Consider the following 25,873-nt stretch of genomic DNA (forward strand, 5'->3'; position numbering starts at 1 on the left):
CTGAACCCCTGTATAACCGAAACCCTGTACAACTGAACCTCCGTGCTACTCGACCCCTTTTCAAAGTTTCTACGACAACTTCTTCGATACGAAGTGCCCTGGTCTAAAGGAAAGAATAATAAATAATACACTGTGACAACATCGTTCTTATATACTGCCAGGGCATAACCTAAAACCCTTGCCCTGAGGGTTGTGGGGGAGTGACCTCCTCAAAAACATATTTTCTGTCTTGAAATAAACTACGCTGAACAAAATGGCTATCTCAAAAATTTTATTGGATGTTCTTAGGGAAATAGTGGGCGTGGAAGGGGTGTTAGTTGTCTTCCAATCACTTTCAACTATTGAAAAGGACACAAGCCACTCCAATTTCCAATTGAATGAGCCCTTTTTGAAGTTACTACGACAGCTTCTTTAATACGAAGTGCCCTGGTCTAAAGAAAAAAAAAAAAAAAATAATACACTGTGCCAACATCGTTCTTATATACCCCTAGGGCTTAACTTAAAACTCTTGCCCTTAGGGTTGTGGGGGAATGACCTCCTCAAAAACAGATTTTCTATTTTGAAATCAACTACGCTGAACAAAATGGCTATCTCAAAATTTTTATTGGATGTACATGGGGGAATGATGGACGTGGGGGGGGGGGCTTGTTGCCCCCCGGTCATTTCGACTATTAAAAAGGACATTAGCTACTTCAATTTCCCATCGAATGAGCCCTTTTCGAAGTTTCTACGACAACTCCTTCAATACGAAGTGCCCTGGTCTAAAACCAAGAAAAAAAAAATCATAATTCATTGTGCCAACATTGTTCTTTACTTAGGCAGCGCTATTGCACAGCCTATGATTTTTGTTCAGTTTGGGTTTCATTTCCTTATTAATAGCAATTTATAGTAGTCTTTCACTTGAACAATTATTTGACATTATTTCTGGCAATCTTTGATTTAATGAAGCTCGTTATTTTTCTTCGAAAACTTCTTTTGTGGGAATTTCCCTTTTTATTAATTATAAATAAAATTAATTGAAGTTTAAATAATTTTAATATAAATTTGAAAAAATCCTTTTCTGAATCTTTAAGAAAAAGTAACTTGTTTAATAAACGACTAACGACCATTAAAAACTGAATATTGGTTTTTCGAAGGATAATCAGTCGAATTACAAATTTTCCCCTTAACCAAATTGGATTGAACTTTTAAGGCAGAAGGGCCAAAACAAAATGTATGAATATCATTACTTTCAGTAGAAGGGGGGGTCCAACTCGTGACAGCACCACGTGGTTTATGGTTTTCTCAGTGAGAATGAAAAAACAGTATTTTTCTCACTTGAAAAAACAGGAATTTTTTCACATTTATGGATGTTTTCATGGATGGTTATGTGTGTTGGTCGATTTATTTGATGTTTTTCATGGATGGTTATGGATGATTTATGGTTTTTGTCAGTGAGAATTTGAAAAAACAGGAATTTTGTCAAATTTATGTCTGTTTTTATGGTTTTTGTCAGTGAGAATGGAAAAACAGGGACTTTCTCACTTTAATGGATTATTGAGTCTAATGGGGGCAGGTCAATGACACTTCCTTCATGTTGTTGCTCTAGGCGAATTTTATGAATTTCCCGGAAACAGTTAGATCACGTGTGTCCTTCTCAACCAATCAGAGAGCTGTCTACATATTAGCGGCTGAGGGAATATAAGGAAAGGGTTTTTGTTATATTTTTATTAGTCTGCAAATAGAATTCAAAGAAGTGAAAAGAACAGTTTTGACTTTACTCATTTGGATATATATTTGTGTTGATAGCGAGTGGAATGTTTACCATCTTAGAAGTTGATAGTGTAGTTGATGGTAATAATACAAGAGCACTAAACATTGCGGTGGAAATTACGAAAGGATCGCGGCTTTGTCTGGAATGGGATGTAGTATATGCAAGATATGTGATATCGTGGAGCAAATTTAAAATGGAAGATCAATTATGTTTCGCTTCAAAAGCTGACATAGCACATGTGAATAGACTTCAATGTGCTTTAAGTGCATTAGTGAAACATATCGAAGACAATAAACTCTGTCGCTAATTGTACATGCTCTGTATAATTGATGTTGTTGTAATTATTCAATAAAACTGTTTCGAAATCGAAAATGTTCCCTATCTTTTCTGGTCAGTCTAGAGTCAGCAGTCAGAGTGAAAGGACTGAAAAATGAATAAATTTGAGAAAGAGATAAATAGATCAAATCAAATGTTTATGAAAAAACATTTGATTTTGGATGACGATTTCCTCCAGTTATCTGTTCAACGCAAAATATTCTCTTGTCAGGGAACACTTGACAATATAATGGAGTGATTCTCCACCATTGAACTATTTTATGAAACTTTTAAAATGTGATTCAAATGCTTATACTCAATTTATTGATATATTAATTGGAACAAAGCAGAATCATATTGTGGATATACTTTTGAAAACATTGCCAATGGATTCAATGTAGATGGCTCCCCCGTCATCTGAAAGAGGTAACGTCACAGAGTTACTTCTCTCCCCCATTTCCCTCTCATTGAATTTATGGAGCCAGGACGCTCAGTTTCGTTTTAGCTGTGAGCGAGTTGACATCGGAAACCGAAAAATGTTCTATATATGTCCATTGTGCATGTACACTCTTGGCAGTTGGACTCAATGTGAGAATTTTACAATTATTTATGACTATAGTGAAAAGTGTAAATTATGTAATCCTTGTAAATTTCATAGAGGCTATGCATTACAAATTAAAGGATGTAATTCATGTCTTGAGGAGGTGTGTGACTCTCACCCTAGAGGGCACCTGTGCTCCAATTGTCACTATGATAAATGTGATCAGTGGGAGAATACTTACCCCGCTATGATTGGAAAGAACTATTTCCCCGAAACACATCCTATAAAATTCCGAGATAGCCATTTTGTTCAGCGTAGTTGATTTCCAGATAGAAATTATGTTTTTGAGGAGGAAACTCTCCCACAGCCCTCAGGGCAAGGGTGGTAAGTTATGCAATGGAGACATATAAGGTTTTTATTGAAGGTGTTGTCGTAGACACTTCAAAAGGAGCTCATTCGATTGTAAATTAAAGGTGTTAGTGAGCTTCTTAATAATCAAAAGTTAGTGAAGGGCAACTAACACCCCTCTCACAAACGCCATTTCCCCAAACACCTCCAATCGAAACTTGAAGATAACCATTTTATTCAACCTAGTTGAAAGTTTTTGAAATTAGGTCTTTGAGGATGACAACCCCTCCTCCCACAGCCCTCAGGGCGAGGGGTGTAAGTTATGCCCTGGGGGGATATAAGGTTCTTATAGAACATGTTGTCGTAGAAACCTCAAAAAAGGCTTATTCGATTGGAAGTTGAAATGGCTAGTACCCTTTTTAATAGTCAAAAGTGATTGGAAGGCAACTAACACCCTTTCCACGCCCACCATTTCCCCAAACTCATCCAATCAATATTTTGAGATAGCCTTTTTGTTCCACGCCTAAAGTTCAGGAAATTATACCTTTGAGCAGGACACTCCCCTACAGTCTTCAGGGCAAGCGTTATAAGTTATGTCGTGGGGGTATATAAGTTTTCATTGAAATCTTATAGAAAATAGCTATTTTCTTCGTCGTAGAAAATAGAAAAAAGGCTCATTCGATTTGAAATTCAAAGGGCTAGTGCCCTTTTTAATATTCGAAAGTGATTTGAGGGCAACTCTCACGCCCACCTTTTCCCCAAACACATCCAATAAAAATTCTAAGATTGCCATTTTTTTCAGCGTAGTTGATTTCCACATAGAAATTACCTTTTTGAGGAGGACACTACCCCACAGCCCTCAGAGTAAGGGGTGTAAGTTATGCCCTGGGGGTGAATAAGGTTGTGATAGAAAGCATTGTCGTAGAAACTTCAAAAAGGGCTCATTTGATTGGAAATTCATTTGTGGAAAAACACAAATGAATGTGCATTGTCAGTTTAATATACATATACTGATATTTAGTAATCAAAATGTTAATATTATTTGGTTTATTAAAGTTATAAAAGTAAAAAGATTTGCATTTTTTTCAGTAAAGTGCAAATTATGTTCTGGTATTGGGAAGGCTTAGGGGCTTTGAGCCCAACGTAAGTTAATTTCTGCTCGTTTTGATTTTGACTCGGTTATTTATTGTAATTTCTGTTCGTTTTGGTTTCATTTATTTATCGATGCTGATTTGTGGTAGTTTATCGCTTGGTAAAATATTTGATTTTATTTTTGCTCATTTTTTGTTTAATGGAGTTCTTTACTTTTCTTTGAAAAACTTACTTTGTGGAAAAAGTTTTTTTTTAATTAATCTTAGGCAGCGCGCTAGCGCTGCCTAAGTAAAGAACGATGTGGGCGCAATGTGTTTTTTTTCTCCATACCCGGGCACTTCGTATCGAAGGAGTTGTCGTAGAAACTTCGAAAAGGGCTCATTCGATTGGAAATTGGAGTGCCTAGTGCCCTTTTTAATAATAGAAAGTGATTGGAGGGCAACTAACCCCCCCCCATGCCCATCATTCCCCCAAACACATCCAATCAAAATTTTGAGATAGCCATTTTGTTCAGCGTAGTTTATTTCCAGATAGAAAATATTTTTTGACGAAGACACTCCCCAAAAACCCACAGGGCAAGGGTTTTAAGTTATGCCCTGAGGGCATATAAGGTTTCTTATAGAAGGCGTTGTCGTAGAAACTTCAAAAAAGGCTCATTCGATTGGAAATTCAAATGGATAGTGCCCTTTTTAATAGTCGAAAGTGATTGGAGGGCTAGCCCCCCATGCCCATCATTCCCCCAAATACATCCAATCAAAATTTTGAGACAGCCATTTTGTTCAGCGTAGTTGATTTCCATATAGAAAATATCTTTCTGTAGAGGACACTCTCCCACAACCCTCGGGGCAAGGGTTTTAAGTTATGCCTGGGGGGAATATAAGGTTTTCACAGAAGGCGTTGTCGTATAAACTTCAAAAAAGGCTCATTCAATCGGAAATTCAAAGGGGTAGCGCCCGTTTTAATAGTCAAAAGTGATTGGAGGGCCACTAACCCCACGCCACGCCCATCATTCCCCCAAACACATCCAATCAAAATTTTGACATAGCCATTTTGTCCAGCGTAGTTGATTTCCAGTTAGAAAATATGTTTTTGAGGAGGACACTTCCCTACAACCCTCGAGGCAAGGGTTTTAAGTTATGCCCTGGGGGTATATAAGGTTTTTTATAGATGGCGTTGTCGTAGAAACTTCAAGAAAGGTTCATTTGCTTTGAAATTCAAAGGGATAGTATCCTTTTTAATAGTCGAAATTAATTGAAGGGCAACTAGCCCCCCCCCCCCACGCCCATCATTCCCCCAAACACATCCAATCAAAATTTTTAGATAACCATTTCGTTCAGCGTAGTTGATTTCCAGATAGATAATATCTTTTTGAGGAGGACACTCCCCCACGACCCTCAGGGCAAGGGTTTTGTGTTATGCCCTGGGGGCATATAAAGTTTTTATAGAAGACGTTGTCGTAGAAACTTCTAAACAGGCTCATTTGATTGGAAATTCAAAGCACTAGTACCCTTTTTAATAGTAGAAAGTGATTGGAGGGCAACTAGCCCCTCCCCCACGCCCATCATTCCTCAAACACATCCAATAAAAATTTTGAGATAGCCATTTCGTTCAGCGTAGTTGATTTCCAGATAGATAATATCTTTTTGAGGAGGACACTCCCCCACGACCCTCAGGGCAAGGGTTTTGTGTTATGCCCTGGGGGCATATAAAGTTTTTATAGAAGGCGTTGTCGTAGAAACTTCAAAACAGGCTCTTTCGATTGGAAATTCAAAGCACTAGTGGCAACTAGCCCCCCCCCACGCACATCATTCCCCCAAACACATCCTATTCAAATTTTGAGATAGCCATTTTGTTCAGCGTAGTGGATTTCCAGATAGAAAATATGTTTTTGAGGAGTACACTCCCCCACATCCCTCAGGGCAAGGGTTTTAAGTTAGTCCCTAGGGGTATATAAAGTTTTTAAAGAAGGCGTTGTCGTAGAAACTTCACTATAAGCTCATTCGACTGGAAATTCAAAGGGCTAGTGCCCTTTTTAATAGTCGAAAGTTATTGGAGGGCAAATAGCCCCCCCCCTATCCCCATCATTCCCCCCAACACAACCCATAAAAATTTTGAGACAGCCATTTTGTTAAGGGTAGTTGATTTCAAGATAGAAAACATATTTTTAAGGAGGACACACACCCACAACCCTCAGGCCAAGGATTATAAGATATGCTCTGGGGGCATATAAGGTTCTTATTGAAATCTTTGTCGTAGAAAAAGGACTCATTCGATTTGAAATTCAAAGGACTAGTACCCTTTTTAATAGTCAAAAGTGATTTGAGGGCAACTAACCCTCTTCTCTCGCCCACCTTTTTCCAAAACACATCCAATCAAATTTTTAGATAGCCATTTTATTCAACGTAGTTAAAAGTTTTGGAAATTAGGTCTTTAAGCATGACAACCCCTCCCCCACAGCCCTCAGGGCAGGGGTTGTAAGTTTTACCCTGGGGGCATATAAAGTTTTTATTGAAAGCGTTGTCGCAGAAACTTCAAAAGGCCACCTTCAATTGGAAATTGAAAGGGCTAGTGCCTTTTTTAATAGTTGAAAGCGATTTTAGAGCGACTGACGCCCCTCACCCACCCATTCTTGTACCAAGCAAATCCAATCAAGTTATCGAGACATCCATTTTGTTCAAAGTATTTAAGACGTCTGGAAATTAGGTCTTTTAGGATGATAAACCCCTCAGAGCCCTAAGTACAAGGGTTTTAAGTTATGCCCTGAGGGCATATAAGGCTGATATAGAAAGTTGTTGTATATGATTTATAGAATAGATTTCAGTCTTCCTCAAATCCAATTTCCATATGTTTAAAAACTAAATGTTGACTTAAGATTAAATTAAAATGCACTGTGATAATGCTAATTCCCAATAAGGCATCTCAGCAGTATCCCAAGAACGACTGAGGGTATTATATTCAAACGTTCGGGGCTACTTCTGCTCTTAAAATTTAACCAAATCAAAATAGCGCAAGTGTATCTAAGCTATCAAAGAAAGTAAACAGATTTTATTGCGAATGGTATCAAGTTTTCCATTACAGGTCAACTACAGGAGTTATGAAACTAAATTAAACAGTACTATTTGTGTCCACATTTTTAAAAGGGTGTATGCTGTTAAAAATCGCTGAAAATTTTTCTCCGGCATACAAATAGCAGGCCAAACTATAAAGGGTTAAACAACGAAAAATTTAAAGTATTATTTTCTTTTTCCCTGAAAAGAGTATGTCAATATAAAATGAACAGAAATTAATTAAAAAAACTTTTTCTACAAAATAAGTTTTTCAAAGAAAAGTAAAGAGCTCCATTAAACAAAAAATGAGCAAAACTAAAATCAAATAATCAAACGTGAAACTACCACAAATCAGAATCGATAAATAAATTAAACCCAAAACGGACAAAAATTACAATAATTAACCAAGTCAAACTCAAAACGAGCAGAAATTAACATAATTTGGGCTCAAAACCCTATGCCTTCCCAAAGAAAGAACAAAATTTCCAATCTACTGAAAAAATATAAATGAATGTGCATTGTCGGTTTAATATAAATATACTGATATATAGTAATCAAACTGTCAATATTATTTGATTTATTAACGTTATAAAAGTAAAAACTTTAATATTTGTTATTTAAATGCAAGTTTTGTTCTGGACTTGGGAAGGCATAGGGGTTTTGCGCCCAACTTTTATTAATTTGTGCTCGTTTCGAGTGTGACTCGGTTAATTATTGTAATATCTGTTCGTTTTGGTTTTCATTTATTTATCGAGGCTGATTTGTGGTAGTTTCACGCTTGGTAGATTATTTGATTTTAGTTTTGCTCATTTTTTGTTTAATAGAGTTCTTTACTTTTCTTTGAAAAATTTATTTTGTGGAAAAATTTTTTTAATTAATTACTATAAATAACTGTCTCAATTTCAAAATGAGTAGAAACAACCACAAAGAGGAGTAGTGACAACGCCCCTGTGATGTCTGAAGACCAGAACATAACGCACTTTACTGAAAACAAAACACGTCTTGTTTTGAAACTTTCAGGGCTACTGACTTAAACAAATAAAAATAGTGTAAGTTTATCCAGGTTTTTAAAGAGCATAGATAGAATTTCTGGGGAATTGTATTAAGTTTCTTTTTGCCAATATTTTCAGAAGGGTGTATGTTGTTAAGAACTGTTGAAACAATTGAAAGCCAAACTATGAATTCTTATTAAAAAAAAAACATAAAAAGTTTTTTTTTCCATGAAAATGACTATGTCAACGAAAATCGAAAAGAAAATAATATAAAACCTTTTCCCGCAAAACAAGTTTTTGAAAGAAAGGTGAAGACCCTAATTAAACCAAAATTGAGCAGAGATAAATTCGAATAATAATGATAAGGTAGACATAACAAAATTTGAGAAGATGCAACGTCAGGCCAGGAAACATACCTCACCGGAAGTATTTACCATACCAATGGAAATTGCACTACTAGAGAGACAAGAGTTGCCTAATCTTCAGCTTGAACATAACAGAGCTGACTTAATAAACACATTCTGAGTTGTGAAGAGAATTGATAATACCACTCATACTCAGTTCTTCTGTTTTAGAGAGTACTATAGCACCCATCAACACCAACACAACCTCTACCAACCATGTCAACAGAAGAGATTAGGCCCAAACTCTTTATCCAGCCAAGCAGACTTGGAATACGCTTCTACCAAAATCCGTTGCAACTATCACGGTCCAGTGTTTTAAAAGTTGATTAGCTTCTATGGAGTTACATACTAGGTCTCATCAAGATCCATTTTGAGAATAGTTTTATTCTGTTAATTGTTCTCTCATGTGTATTCTGTCATAGTGTATGTGTTAGTGTTGTCTTGAATTGTTGTAATGTTTTTGCGCGGCAATCTATGTGAAGCTTAGTGCGTTAGATATTTATAGAAAAAATAATTTTGATCTTATGAGGGCAGAGTGCAAATAATCGGCTATTCTGACAACTAATGGGAGCTCAGAAAGGGACAACAGACTAATCATTTTAGCTTTGTATTTCAAAGCATAAGCTCTTTATTATAAAGTAGGCTACAAAAAGAATACTTTTGAATGACATGTTGGCAGATTTAGTCCATTGAAATTTTTTTAAGAGGAATAAAAAACAAATATAGAAGCAACATCACATGAAAGGATCTATAAGCCAGCTATGCAACCTTATCTAACCAAACTTTGACTTTCAGAAGTAGGTTAGTACTTCATTCTTAAACTTTTACAAACGTTTAAATTGATTATGTAAGGCACAGTCTACCCACGAAGATATTGCACATATTGGACATTTAAATGATTCATTAAAGTACCGAGGAATTGCTTAAATGCAAGCTTACATAATCAGATATGTCTTAAAAATTATCAAAAATCTGGAATTCAATTATTAATGAAAAAACAACTATACATGCATTCATGTGGTTTTTTGTAGTAGCTTGGGCCAATTTGAAAGAATGATGCCTGAATGAAAAATTCGCCAAAATATGCTGAAATTTGCTTTCAAGGTTAAAACTGACAACACTGATAGAAATATGATACTGCCCTTAAAGATTCATAATTTTGAAACAACCAAAAGAAAAAACCTTAGAAAACCACAGTTTTTGTATATGAATAGATGTGAGATGGATCTTGACTAATGGTTTTTAACAGGATGGCGTAGAGAACGATGAGACCATATTCCTTCAGGTCGACCTATCACTTGCCGTGCTTGTGGTATCTTCGATATAAATGTGGGCTTGGACAAGGACTTCGTTGGATTAGTCTTTCTACCTAGTGGGGGGAGGAGGCTTTCTCCTGAATATTTCCGTCCGTGCAGGTTGGGGTAGAAGTCAGATATAACCCGTAATGGGGCGTCATGTGGCAAATGAATAACGCGAAGGGCAAGTTGCATCGAGAAAGAAGTATGCGAATCACTTAACAAGAGGGTCTAGCTGTAGCAAAGTCAGTCAAGTGAAAACCATCAATTCTTCGAAGATGATTGGACTGAGTGACATCGACAGTGTAGAAGACAGACTTTGCCGCTGGTCACGTCTATGCTCCATACAGTGGCATGGTGCTGACTGAAGAGTTGTAAATACACATTTTAATATGGTGGCTTATACTTGGTGTTCGCCAAATGCTCTTAAACCTCCCAAGAATTGCTGACGCTTTTGTTATTCGAGATGTAAGCACTTTTGTGATTTAACCATTCCTCGACAGTGTGAATACCAGTTAAGTGAAGTATTCAACTACATCTATTGAGTTACCCGGTATTTTCAGGCATGTATAGACCTAATAGAACCTATGATAGACTGTATAGACCTGATAGGACCTATGATAGACTGTATAGACCTGATAGGATCTATGATAGGCTGTATAGACCTGATAGGACCTATGACGGATTGTATAGACCTGATAGGACCTATGATAGGTCCTAGGGGCTAAAAGTTTTATTTTGATGCACTAGGTACTTAAGTGTTTATAATATGCTATGATCTTTTTGACTATTGCATCTTTCTTTGGGGTAGGTTTCTTCTTAAAAGAAGACAAAACACAAATTAAAATGACAAAATTCGACAAAATTGATCCTCCACAATAATTTCCTTTAGGCTTCCAGGGTTTTAGTTTAAGCGTATAATTAATTGATAACTTTTTTTTGCAGGAAAATCAGCAAACGGCTCTTGCCCTCTAGTACCAGATACAGATAACGCAGTAAATTTCACTTTGCATACAGATGATGATATTGAATGCAAAAGAAAAATTGGAAGTCGGACACTCAAGTCTCCTCCTTGCCAAAATGGGATGCTGGTCCAAAGGTTGCTATATTTTATTTTAATTATGGTAACAAATTTGTATAATTTGCAAGAGGTGATGCAACGCCTAGGTGGTGAAATTTAAACCTGAAAAAAAAATTAAAGTTATGTTAAATATAATTAAAGCTGCTACCAATAGATATACCCAAAATTAAGGGGAAGGGGTGGCTTTTAAAGAAGGAGTTTTATGATGTTTGTTTTTAGAGCACATGCCTTGAGGGTCATTCGAAAAACAGGGAAAACAAAAATCACATGAAAACTCTACATTCATAAGTTTTTTTTTTGGGGGGGGGGATAGTGCTGCATCTTCCTCTGCTGTTTTTTTGTCTGGGCCATCTTCAAATTTATTTTTCAATGATTACATGATTAATTTGAACAAACTTAAAAACAAATAGATTTAATTTGAAATAAAAGATCGCTAATTTTGTATAAATAAATGTAAATACAATACGGCAAGGACATTCACAAATTGAAAATATAAACAAACATTCAATACCGTGTTGAGAACTTCCGAAATTGCATAAAAATACAATTAACAACTATAACAGAAGAAAGTAGCAATCATATCCGCAAATTGAGAAATAACTAGTAAAGTAAAAAGGTTTTCAATATTCAAAGCTTTAAAGCAAAGTGATTTATTTTATTTTTAAGTTTATAAATTTCCTGAATAGCGAAGTTTCTTTAACAATTTATATATCAAATTTTTTTATGATTTGACAGTATCAAGTGCCATAGTTTCAAAAAATTTGAAGTAGTGCAAAAATTTTAAGTAATACGGTAAAATTTAAATTTTTGAATAATAAAAATATTCTTTAGTCTCCCTTCTGCAAAATAGTTTGCTATTCCCCATTTTCCCAATCAAAGGCCTTCCCACTCTCGGAGACTGTTCTATACACAAGATATATGAACAAAAAAACCTACAAGAAATTCAAAATAGGAGCTAGAAACAGTCTTATCCAAACTTCTTTTAAAACTTCTAAATTACTATTTCTAAAAATAATTACTGCATTTGTTACCACTGGAGTCTTACAAATTAATCCCACAGCAAGAAATCTCTTGGCATTCTGGTATTTCCACTTGTATAATTCTTTATGTCGGTAACTCTTAGCCAATCACTACCATTTAGCCGTAAAAACAATCGTTTGGGGCTATACAACGGGTACCTGCATTACGTTTTTCTCATTATACGTTTAGATTCAGTAAGTTTCTGATCCTCAGAAGAGAGTAAACGTTGCATCTTTTTCTTATATTTCTGCCGTTTGACACGCTCGTCTGCTAGTTTGAATATAAACAAACAAATCCTCGTGCAAGTTAAGGAACTCAGCCTTCCCTTGATTTCTTATAATACAAAGTTACAAAGAAATTAATCTTTCTATGTCAACTGTGAATCAATTATCTGTTTTTTCCCCTTTCTATTGGCTAATTACTGCAAATAGCTGTCAAAAGAGATTATTTTTTGACAATTTCTATCTGTAAAAGGCGAAGTCCGTAGATGCTCGCCAACGATGCGTAGCACCAAGGAAAGTCTACTGTGATTCAAAATCTGTAATTAAGACCAGAAAATTAGAAAGCAAATACAATTTGAAAAGGAGCTTATGAAGGGGCTGTTTTTACTATAGTTTCTTTGAAATAGTAGAAAAAACAGTTTAGTATTATTCACTAGTACTTGTCCTTTCTTTCTAGTGAGCTGACACAGAGCCAACTGGAATTCTTCCGAGTTCTCGATGAGAAAATCGAAAGTGTAAGTTTTCCATTCCGTTTATTTTGTCTAAGCTTGAATTCTAAAGATTGTGCTTGGATCAAAGTAATCAATTCCTTTTTTCTCTTCCTTTTACAGAATTTTGGAGCAGATACTTCTCACCCCACTTCAATCTTTTTTGCATAAATTTAGGGGCCTTAATAAAATTAAAACAAAAATAATCAAAAAAGGGTACTTTTTCTTAAAAAGACAATAAAATGGAAACCAAGTCTTTGTAATACAAAAAATAATAATAAAAGTTGGAATATGTCGGCTTCACATCCAGAAGCCTTTATCAACAGAAAAAAATAGCCTACACAAAACATGAAAAAAACAACCAATATAAATGCACAAACGCTATATAAATCCAAAAAGTAACACTCACATCAGTGAGTGACACTCACATCAGTGAGTGTAACACTCACAGCAGTAAGAAGGTACATAAGTGCCTAAATAAAAAAATGATAATAGTACCAGCAAACTGTAGCAAAAACAAAGATCCTGGAGAAGGTCAAGCTTTCTGGTGGGGGGATTCAAGTATGACAAACGTGGAATTTGTTTTGTTATTCTTTAATAACGTATTATATGTTCTTTGATCTTTACCATTTATTAATGAACATATTTTCTAAGACTAACCATTCAAATTAAACGAATATGTAAACACTAGTCTAGATAAATATTCACCCCCCCCTGGGAAAAGAAAATACAGAATGGTTTTATAGCTTTATCATAGCCTTATTCCTAGTACAAACCCCACTGAATTTGTCAATACTTATCATTCAATAGAGTCTCTGTCCACAGAAAAGCCACATATTTTTCAAAAATTCAAATATACAGATAAGATAGTAGGTGTTTCCAAAAGACTCTCATGGGGTAGAGAAGAGCCGAATTTGGTTTATATGTTAAGTAGAAACGGAATAGAAGAAAAAAATAATAAGTGCCGAAATGTGCCGACGTACATCAAGGTAACAGATATATAGTATAAAAATAAAGTAGAAATTAGTAAAATAAGGCATACAAAATTAGCATGGCCAAAAACTGATAAAACAAACTTTGTACAGTAGATAGTAAAAAACAGAAAGAAAGGGAGTGGAATCACATATTCAACATTTCAATTAAATAGATGGAAAAATTTTTTCTTGATGTTTTTGTGGAAAATTTTATCTGGATAAAAATTGGAATTTTAAAAGCCAGAATGAAGGAGGTGAGGTTCAAGGATGAGGAGGGGGTATCTAGGAAAACATGAATTTTCTGTGGAGTTATGTAGCATATTCGTTGAATGTAAATGTGGAAATACAATACATTTTCATGTGACTGATTTTGATTTTCTCCCCAACTTAGATTATTTTATTTTGTTGAAATTATGCAACCTAGATAAAGGAAACAATAGTAAAAACGAATACAATCTATTATTAAAACAAAATAATTTGAAAATATTACAACATTTATTTTTGGTATTGAACGAAGACTAAAAGCAAATTTAAATAAACAAGATTGAGCATTCATAATACCATTAATAAATGCTACGAAACAACTTCCTTGTCAAGAAATCCGAAGTTATGAACACATTTTCTTTAATTTATTTGCTACACTGCTCGTAAACAGACCTTTTTAAAAATAGGGGTTTGGGCCATAACAAATACTGATTAATACTGGGCCATTGAATGCAAAGAGTTTTATCTTTATTCTTCGGTATTTAGTACTGAGTCCTTACAGGCAATACCGTACTTCAGCCTTCTATTAGGGAAAAGAGTATGGCCCCAACGAAGGGGGAAAAAGTGCTCTGTACCTTACTTTTCTCCACCTCTTCTTGACATGGCTCAGATGCAAATAAAATAACTATCCTAGGAATTTTATCTTTAGGTCACACGTTTTTTCTACTGGGTTCCCATATATTTTGAATTTCCATTTTCGGTGCTTTTGCTAAGCGGTAGAATAAATATTAATATCTGGAAAATAATAATGAAAAGGAAGGTGGTCTCATGGAACATTATAGATTCTAAGGGCCGGGCGAGGGAAGAGTCCTGACAAAGTGAGCTGGAAGTTTGTTCTGTTTATGCCAGAAAAGGGCTACGTTCAATAAAGAGAAAATTATGTTGAGTTTTTAAGGATTTGACAGGTATGCTTACTGTATTTTAACTCAAAGCCATGATTTAAAACCCATTATTATATATTTTTACTGCAAAATCTTAAAGTATGTAACTTTTCATAGACATTATATTTACCTAAAGCGTTACCCTAGACCCTAGATCCTCCTGTGCCTCCAAAGGCACTTAGGCCATCCAAGAAGGGCTGCTAATTGTCCCTCATCGTTGCGGCTGCAGAGAAATTCTCCCATTCAGGGTGAAGCGAGACATTGGGATTCGAGAGGTCAGTTTGGTAGGTGCCTCAAAAGATGTTTTTAGGGCGTCCTCTTTTTCTGGAACCAAGTGGCTATCACTAGAGAACGACTTTTGGCATTCAAGTTTCAGGCATGTGAGTCACATGCCCGAGGCATTTTCTCTTCCGGTATTGGATAACTTCAGTAATCAGTGGCCGAGACATTTTCTGTCGTACAGCAGCATTCGATTGTTTTACAGCCCAATGGATACTTAGGATGTGCCTTAAACACGTATTTCCGAACACAAGGAGTTTTCTTTCAAGGTGTTGGTCTAAGGGCCAGGTTTCGGAACCATAAAAAAGCGTCGAGAGGACATTGTTGTTGAACAGCCTGATCTTGAATTAGAGAGAGCACTGCTGGCTACTCGAAATACAGACCAGTCTTCTGAAAGACACATTTACCTGTTTTATTCTGAGCTTGACTTTTCTGTGGCAGGAGCCGGTATTAGGAATATTGCTCCCTAATACTTGAACTCCACGACTTGCTCAATAGTCTGGTGTTCACAGCGTGGATGGAGTGAACATCCAGTGTTGGCCATGCTTTTTGTTTTCTTGCCATTGATATTAAGACCGAAAGGTTGACAGCGCCTCTGACATGGTTAAGGTATTGTAGAAGCTTTTCCATGCAGGTTTCTAGGAGACTAATATCATTTGCGAAGTTAATATTCTCCGAGTTTCTTACTTTCTAACTGGGTTCCTTGGTCCTCTTTAGATTCGTCTGTATTCCATGGTTCGTCTAGAGAATATAGTCGATGATGTGGGTGAATAACAGTGGTGATAGCGCATAGCCTTGCTACACCCCTGCCATGATGCAGAAGTAACCAGTGTTTCTATCACTTGTCTTGACGTTGCACTTTTTGTCTTTGTAAAAAGCTTTCATGAATTAGAGCAGCTTATCAGGGATCCTATAGTATTGGGGGACCTTCCAAAATTGTTTGGCGATCTACGGAGTCCAAAGCTTTCTTAAAGTCTATGAAAAAGAGGTACAGCTTATTTCGCCATTAATTTGCTTCTTTAAAGAGCACTCTCAGAGTGAATAGGAGGTCATCGAGCAATTTGGTGGGAACCTGAGCTGCTCCTTACAGGGATAGTCATTTAGTGCTGGCTGGATCCGACTATGAAGGATTGTCGCTGATAGTTTGCCAGGTATTGAGACTGAGTTTATACCTCTAGGTTTTCACACTTTGCAGCATCGTGTTTTTTGAACATTTTCACGAGCGTGCTTTTCGTCTGGTTTTAAGAAATTCATCCATTCTCCAGATTACCGAAAAAAGTGTTTTCTATACAGTTATAAATGCAGTTACATAATATTTAATCCTCTTTGTCAAGATCCGATCATCCCCTTGTCACTAGCGGGACTTCAGATTTTTTTGAAGCCTTGAGTACCTTCTCATCTGAGTGCGGTTTAATACCAATACCTAGGTTTAGAATTGGCGCATCAGGTATATTCAGAGGATCAACAGTTACCCGTTTATTTAGCAGTTTTTCAAATTAGTATTCCAGGCTTCGTTTAAACTTCCAGGATCTGTACGGCGTTGTCCGATCTCATCCTTGACGGGTCAATCTGTCTTCGAACGTTTTTCAACTATCACGGTGGTGATGTAGTATATTGACCAAGAATATGCAGCCTCTTCAGCCTTTTCAGCTTTCAGTCGAGTATGTGACGCTTGACAGCAGGGAAGCTTCTTTTGATAGCGTATGATTTTATATTAAGAACATTCAGGACAGCTTTATCGACTTTTTCAAGCTAAGAATTTTATTAGCAGCATCATTGTAGCTTTGTTTGATAGCTATCCAATCTGTCTTTGGGACTTCGCTGCTCAGCTGATCGAGAGCTTCGTACTTGTTGGTAGGCTTCAGTACAAATTATGACCAAATTTCCTGATTGTTTAAGTTTTCAGAGTCTTAGGGCCGTTGCCTAGCTGTCTAAACCTGTCTTGGGGCAGACAGCTTAACTCTGATTTTGGCAGCTGATTTGGTCATGAGATGACATTAGCACCTCGAAATACGCATAAATTACATAGCGGTGTCTGCCAATTTTTTTACTTATAAGGAAATTGTCTATCTGGTTTTTCTTATGTCAATCGAGTGAAGCCGAGGAGTACTTGTTCATATCTTTGTAGGCAAAGAGAGTACCACCAACAACAATGCCATTGAACTGAGCCATTTCTATTTGCAACTCTCCGTTTTCGTTGCGCTCTCCAAGATTATGGTTACCCAGGGCTTCGAAATAACAGTCTCCATCATTGCCTACCTTCGCATCCTCTTTATCTTGTGACGAAGAGGATGCCATGCCTGGGTACATCTTTGAGAAGAGCGTTCACTTCGTTATATAGTGTCTCTTTCCGGTCACTTTTGGCTTCATCATCAAATGCAATGCAGCCAGGGTCATTTTGGCATGCTTCCTGGAGAATTAATCTACAGATGACCTACAGGCTACAGGTACATAATATACTGGTTACAATTCATAACACGGTTGCTCATGGTTTTCCAACTAACTATAGATTTTTTCATGGGTTCTGAAATAACTACGGCCACTCCAGTTTCCCGTCTTGTTTTTAGGCCACTGGAGATAAAGGTGTTCCCACCACTTAGAAGTTTTTTTCTATTTCCCAGTTATCGCACTTCCAAGAGGGTCATGATGTTTGGAACACATTTAAAGGAGAGGACTCATCTCCCTCTCCAGCTGTTCTACCGTAGACAGCTATGTTAGTGTTTGAACATTCCAAAATCTAATTTTCAGTGGTATTTTCACGCTCAATAGTCTAGTCCGTTGGGTGGTTGCAGGGGTAGTTATCGATAGAGGAATTCCGGTTGATTTCTTCTTTGATGTTGCTTTTTCGGGCTAAATTTCCCGGGAAGTTTCCACCCTGGTTCAGGGAGAAGCTTGTATGTGTATTTTCCTCTGGAATCCAAGTAAAAATATCAGTAAGATTCCAAGGCCACAAAGAAAAGTGCCCTACCACGGTCACAGAATATCAAAAATAAACAGAAATTCCACTTTAATTCCTTTCTTGGTTAAGATATTAGCCATAAAAGAATCCCGCCTCTACGCAGGCTGTCAACATACCTAAGCAACTGATGAGATGTCCTCTATGTGACCTCAACAACGCACAATAGCCTACAAGGAAAACAAAAAATGACCTCTAATCTACCTCATTTAAAGAGAACATAAAGTACTAGCCAAAGAGTTTTATGAGGACCAGAAAAAAAAATACAGTTTGCCCTCTCCTCCAAAACACATAAATATGAGTTCCACTTTCATGAAAGTTTAAATTCAATCTGTGAAATCTGTGAAAAAAACAGGATATGCATAAACTACGTTTAAAATTCCTCATCTTTTTATGAAAACCATTGTCTGTATACGATCTACATAATAAGAAATACGTGCCGGACTTCAGGCTTCCGACATAAAAAATGAACGAATATTCTCTTGTGATAGTCTTAAAACCTACTGGAACAGATTGTAAAAATAGTGCTAAGAAATAATTGTTTCAGTTATCTGTTGCATAATATCATCCGATGTTCTCAGATTACCGATTAACTGGGTGTTCTAGACACCTATTGCATAGAGTAAAATATGAAAAGCTAAACAGCAGTTTTAGTTAATCAGGCTTCCTTGCACAAATTATACAGAAGCTAAGCATATTGTAAATGTACTGTTTTATTACTGGGAAAGCAAATATATCGCAATCTTTGTCAATTTTAGCACATAATATGCCAAATCCAGGAGGGGCAACACAAGGATAGATAGGTTTTTTTGGAGCACAGGATAATGTCAGTTTTTGGCTAGATTTGGCTCTCCGTGATTGGGCGAAACAATTTTAAAAATATTTAAATTCACCAAAATAATGTGATAATATCAAAGTAACAAATTGCGCCTGACATCAAACTATAAACAATTTTAGGTGACAGGATATATTGACAAATCTTAATAGCCAAACTTGAACACTTCTAAGTTCTGAATATAATTATACATCCTAAAATTCCCCCAGTAAGTCCACTACACGTAACAGCATGGATGTAACACACAATACAAAATGCCCTTGCACCTGGTAAAGATTTGCTAACGACACCACAAATAGCAGGAATTATGTATACTTGTGTGTACGCAGACCTAAGGGCCCTCATTGACAAGAGAGGAAACCCTGTGCTGCCGTCAATAGTGGGAGAGCGGGAAAAGGGGTCAAATTTTATTTACAAGGAGTAAAGGCCCAAGCCCGTAATTGGCAAGATCCAAATACTAAACGAGCGAGGCAAAATACAACTGGTAAGTCTTTAATGCCATCTTTAAAAGACGAAGTAGATTTTCAAGATACTGTCATTGAAAAAATTTAAAGGGCTCCATAAGAGTAATTTTGGTATTTTTGGCAACTTAAATATATATAAGTTCTGAACATAATTAGACATCCTAAATATTCACACCAGTACGTCCATTGCACAGGAATAAACAACAGGAAGTCGACAATATGCATGAAAAAAAGCTTGAGCCAAATCTAAGTGGATATGAACGAATGATTTTTATTACCCATCTTTAACAATACAAAAAAAGTAAAAATGGAGTAGAGAGAAAATGAAAAGAAAACAACAACACATCAAACAAACGAGCAACTTAAATTAATACTTCAAAAACCAATGGCGAAACTAATTACATAAAAAGACAACCATTACACAGTACTAACTATAGCTTCAAACATACTATGCGTTGGGTCTAAAGATTTCAGGAACTTTTCCCTCCTGGTCACGATCACGACGACATCGAGTCCGTAACGTGCTGAAATCTGGCGGTTTCTTTGCCAGGGGGGAAGGCTAAGCAGATATTTTGCAAACTTATAGAACACTGTACGGATTGTTTTTTTTATCATCAACAGTAAACAAAGACCAGAAAGGTGACAAAGCTAAGACATGAGGGGTGGCAAAGGAATTGAAGATCCGTGCTAGAATGCGGCGGTTATATAGGCGTTTGCATGATAAAATCATCCCATACGCTTTTTGGACTTTCTGTTTGAGATCATTTATTAGACAGGACCGGGTAGCTTTAAGATTAAACTCTGAAATTACTCTCTATGCCACTGACGGATCTACTCAGATTTAAAATGTCATTGGCATAATTTATGAGAGACAGATCAATTCCACGAAAAATAAAGCACGTTTTCACCGTCTTCTGAGCCTCGATGATACTGTTATTATAAAGAGGCGGTGATGATACTCTAACCTTCAACGCCCCTTGGCGAATGCCTTTTCGTACTGGTATGAGGAAATCGGATACAGTCGGGCTCTGGTTTTTTAGTACCATATAGTAGCATATTCATTAGAAAAAACTCTGAAATAAATCTCTATGCCACTGACGGATCTACTCAGATTTAAAATGTCATCGGCATAATTAACAAGAAACAAATCAATTCCACGAAAATTAAAAGCACGTATTCACAGTCTTCTGAGCCTCGATGATGCTGTTATTATAAAGAGGCGGTGATGATACTCTAACCTTCAACGCCCCTTTGCGAATGCCATTTCGTACTGGTATGAGGAAATCGGATACAGTCGGGCTCTGGTTTTTTAGTACCATATAGTAGCATATTCATTAGACAAAACTCTGAAATTACTCTCTATGCCACTGACGGATCTACTCAGATTTAAAATGTCGTTGGCATAATTAACAAGAGACAAATCAATTCCACGAAAAATAAAACACGTTTTACCGTCTTCTGAGCCTCGATGGTACTGTTATTATAAAGAGGCGGTGATGATACTCTAACCTTCAACGCCCCTTGGCGAATGCCTTTTCGTACTGTTATGAGGAAATCGGATACAGTCGGGCTCTGGTTTTTTAGTACCGTTACTCTCTATGCCACTGACTTACAAATTACTCTCTATGCCACTGACGGATCTACTCAGATTTAAAATGTCATCGGCATAATTAACAAGAGACAAATCAATTCCACGAAAAATAAAGCACGTTTTCACCGTCTTCTGAGCCTCGATGATACTGTTATTATAAAGAGGTGGTGATTATACTCTAACCTTCAACGCCCCTTGGCGAATGCCTTTTCGTACTGGTATGAGGAAATCGGATACAGTCGGGCTCTGGTTTTTTAGTACCGTTACTCTCTATGCCACTGACTTACAAATTACTCTCTATGCCACTGACGGATCTACTCAGATTTAAAATGTCATCGGCATAATTAACAAGAGACAAATCAATTCCACGAAAAATAAAGCACGTTTTCACCGTCTTCTGAGCCTCGATGATACTGTTATTATAAAGAGGCGGTGATGATACTCTAACCTTCAACGCCCCTTGGCGAATGCCTTTTCGTACTTGTATGAGGAAATCGGATACAGTCGGGCTCTGGTTTTTTAGTACCGTTACTCTCTATGCCACTGACTTACAAATTACTCTCTATGCCACTGACGGATCTACTCAGATTTAAAATGTCATCGGCATAATTAACAAGAGACAAATCAATTCCACGAAAAATAAAGCACGTTTTCACCGTCTTCTGAGCCTCGATGATACTGTTATTATAAAGAGGCGGTGATGATACTCTAACCTTCAACGCCCCTTGGCGAATGCCTTTTCGTGCTGGTATGAGGAAATCGGATACAGTCGGGCTCTGGTTTTTTAGTACCGTTACTCTCTATGCCACTGACTTACAAATTACTCTCTATGCCACTGACGGATCTACTCAGATTTAAAATGTCATCGGCATAATTAACTAGAGACAAATCAATTCCACGAAAAATAAAGCACGTTTTCACCGTCTTCTGAGCCTCGATGATACTGTTATTATAAAGAGGCGGTGATGATACTCTAACCTTCAACGCCCCTTGGCGAATGCCTTTTCGTACTTGTATGAGGAAATCGGATCCAGTCGGGCTCTGGTTTTTTAGTACCGTTACTCTCATGCACGACTTACAATTACTCTCTATGCCACTGACGGATCTACTCAGATTTAAAATGTCATCGGCATAATTAACAAGAGACAAATCAATTCCACGAAAAATAAAGCACGTTTTCACCGTCTTCTGAGCCTCGATGATACTGTTATTATAAAGAGGCGGTGATGATACTCTTCAACGCCCCTTGGCGAATGCCTTTTCGTACTGGTATGAGGAAATCGATACAGTCGGGCTCTGGTTTTTTAGTACCATATAGTAGCATATTCATTAGACAAACTCTGAATTACTCTATGCCACTGACGGATCTACTCAGATTAAAATGTCATCGGCATAATTAACAAGAGACAAATCAATTCCACGAAAAATAAAGCACGTTTTCACCGTCTTCTGAGCCTCGATGATACTGTTATTATAAAGAGGCGGTGATGATACTCTAACCTTCAACGCCCCTTGGCGAATGCCTTTTCGTACTGGTATGAGGAAATCGGATACAGTCGGGCTCTGGTTTTTTAGTACCATATAGTAGCATATTCATTAGACAAAACTCTGAAATTACTCTCTATACCACTGACGGATCTACTCAGATTTAAATTGTCATCGGCAGAATTAACAAGAGACAACTCAATTCCACGAAAAATAAAGCACGTTTTCACCGTCTTCTGAGACTCGATGATGCTGTTATTATAAAGAGGCGGTGATGATACTCTAACCTTCAACGCCCCTTGGCGAATGCCTTTTCGTACTGGTATGAGGAAATCGGATACAGTCGGGCTCTGGTTTTTTAGTACCGTATAGTACTCTCATGCCACTGACTTACAAATTACTCTCTATGCCACTGACGGATCTACTCAGATTTAAAATGTCATCGGCATAATTAACAAGAGACAAATCAATTCCACGAAAAATAAAGCACGTTTTCACCGTCTTCTGAGCCTCGATGATACTGTTATTATAAAGAGGCGGGGATGATACTCTAACCTTCAACGCCCCTTGGCGAATGCCTTTTCGTACTGGTATGAGGAAATCGGATACAGTCGGGCTCTGGTTTTTTAGTACCATAGAGTAGCATATTCATTAGACAAAACTCTGAAATTACTCTCTATGCCACTGACGGATCTACTCAGATTTAAAATGTCATTGGCATAATTAACAAGAGACAAATCAATTCCACGAAAAATAAAGCACGTTTTCACCGTCTTCTGAGCCTCGATGATACTGTTATTATAAAGAGGCGGTGATGATACTCTAACCTTCAACGCCCCTTGGCGAATGCCTTTTCGTACTGGTATGAGGAAATCGGATACAGTCGGGCTCTGGTTTTTTAGTACCGTTACTCTCTATGCCACTGACTTACAAATTACTCTCTATGCCACTGACGGATCTACTCAGATTTAAAATGTCATCGGCATAATTAACAAGAGACAAATCAATTCCACGAAAAATAAAGCACGTTTTCACCGTCTTCTGAGCCTCGATGATACTGTTATTATAAAGAGGCGGTGATGATACTCTAACCTTCAACGCCCCTTGGCGAATGCCTTTTCGTACTTGTATGAGGAAATCGGATCCAGTCGGGCTCTGGTTTTTTAGTACCGTTACTCTCTATGCCACTGACTTACAAATTACTCTCTATGCCACTGACGGATCTACTCAGATTTAAAATGTCATCGGCATAATTAACAAGAGACAAATCAATTCCACGAAAAATAAAGCACGTTTTCACCGTCTTCTGAGCCTCGATGATACTGTTATTATAAAGAGGCGGTGATGATACTCTAACCTTCAACGCCCCTTGGCGAATGCCTTTTCGTACTGGTATGAGGAAATCGGATACAGTCGGGCTCTGGTTTTTTAGTACCATATAGTAGCATATTCATTAGACAAAACTCTGAAATTACTCTCTATGCCACTGACGGATCTACTCAGATTTAAAATGTCGTTGGCATAATTAACAAGAGACAAATCAATTCCACGAAAAATAAAGCACGTTTTCACCCTCTTCTGAGCCTCGATGATACTGTTTTTATAAAGAGGCGGTGATGATACTCTAACCTTCAACGCCCCTTGGCGAATGCCTTTTCGTACTGGTATGAGGAAATCGGATACAGTCGGGCTCTGGTTTTTTAGTACCGTTACTCTCTATGCCACTGACTTACAAATTACTCTCTATGCCACTGACGGATCTACTCAGATTTAAAATGTCATCGGCATAATTAACAAGAGACAAATCAATTCCACGAAAAATAAAGCACATTTTCACCGTCTTCTGAGCCTCGATGATACTGTTATTATAAAGAAGAGGTGATGATACTCTAACCTTCAACGCCCCTTGGCGAATGCCTTTTCGTACTTGTATGAGGAAATCGGATACAGTCGGGCTCTGGTTTTTTAGTACCGTTACTCTCTATGCCACTGACTTACAAATTACTCTCTATGCCACTGACGGATCTACTCAGATTTAAAATGTCATCGGCATAATTAACAAGAGACAAATCAATTCCACGAAAAATAAAGCACGTTTTCACCGTCTTCTGAGCCTCGATGATACTGTTATTATAAAGAGGCGGTGATGATACTCTAACCTTCAACGCCCCTTGGCGAATGCCTTTTCGTACTGGTATGAGGAAATCGGATACAGTCGGGCTCTGGTTTTTTAGTACCATATAGTAGCATATTCATTAGACAAAACTCTGAAATTACTCTCTATGCCACTGACGGATCTACTCAGATTTAAAATGTCGTCGGCATAGTTAACAAGAGACAAATCAATTCCACGAAAAATAAAGCACGTTTTCACTGTCTTCTGAGCCTCGATGATGCTGTTATTATAAAGAGGCGGTGATGATACTCTAACCTTCAACGCCCCTTTGCGAATGCCTTTTCGTACTGGTATGAGGAAATTGGATACAGTCGGGCTCTGGTTTTTTAGTACCATATAGTAGCATATTCATTAGACAAAACTCTGAAATTACTCTCTATGCCACTGACGGATCTACTCAGATTTAAAATGTCATCGGCATAATTAATAAGAGACAAATCAATTCCACGAAAAATAAAGCACATTTTCACCGTCTTCTGAGCCTCGATGATACTGTTATTATAAAGAGGCGGTGATGATACTCTAACCTTCAACGCCCCTTGGCGAATGCCTTTTCGTACTGGTATGAGGAAATCGGATACAGTCGGGCTCTGGTTTTTTAGTACCGTTACTCTCTATGCCACTGACTTACAAATTACTCTCTATGCCACTGACGGATCTACTCAGATTTAAAATGTCATCGGCATAATTAACAAGAGACAAATCAATTCCACGAAAAATAAAGCACGTTTTCACCGTCTTCTGAGCCTCGATGATACTGTTATTATAAAGAGGCGGTGATGATACTCTAACCTTCAACGCCCCTTGGCGAATGCCTTTTCGTACTTGTATGAGGAAATCGGATACAGTCGGGCTCTGGTTTTTTAGTACCGTTACTCTCTATGCCACTGACTTACAAATTACTCTCTATGCCACTGACGGATCTACTCAGATTTAAAATGTCATCGGCATAATTAACAAGAGACAAATCAATTCCACGAAAAATAAAGCACGTTTTCACCGTCTTCTGAGCCTCGATGATACTGTTATTATAAAGAGGCGGTGATGATACTCTAACCTTCAACGCCCCTTGGCAAATGCCTTTTCGTACTGGTATGAGGAAATCGGATACAGTCGGGCTCTGGTTTTTTAGTACCGTTACTCTCTATGCCACTGACTTACAAATTACTCTCTATGCCACTGACGGATCTACTCAGATTTAAAATGTCATCGGCATAATTAACAAGAGACAAATCAATTCCACGAAAAATAAAGCACGTTTTCACCGTCTTCTGAGCCTCGATGATACTGTTATTAGAAAGAGGCGGTGATGATACTCTAACCTTCAACGCCCCTTGGCGAATGCCTTTTCGTACTTGTATGAGGAAATCG

At 37.3% G+C, this 25,873-nt stretch overlaps 1 protein-coding gene across 1 annotated transcript in view; it reads left to right on the top strand.

Moving 5' to 3' along the window:
- tow (target of wingless repressor) overlaps window positions 1-25,873 on the top strand; it is a 64,499-nt gene that overhangs the window by 26,991 nt on the left and 11,635 nt on the right. The window contains exons 2-3 of the mRNA XM_089099264.1: window positions 10,733-10,886; window positions 12,567-12,624. Coding sequence (XP_088955390.1) covers window positions 10,733-10,886; window positions 12,567-12,624 — 212 coding nt within the window. The remainder of the gene's footprint in view (window positions 1-10,732; window positions 10,887-12,566; window positions 12,625-25,873) is intronic.

Source organism: Artemia sp. Qi Xiang Cuo, chromosome 13, assembly GCF_049724085.1.
Source record: "Artemia sp. Qi Xiang Cuo chromosome 13, ASM4972408v1, whole genome shotgun sequence".
NCBI classification, from domain to species: domain Eukaryota; kingdom Metazoa; phylum Arthropoda; class Branchiopoda; order Anostraca; family Artemiidae; genus Artemia; species Artemia sp. Qi Xiang Cuo.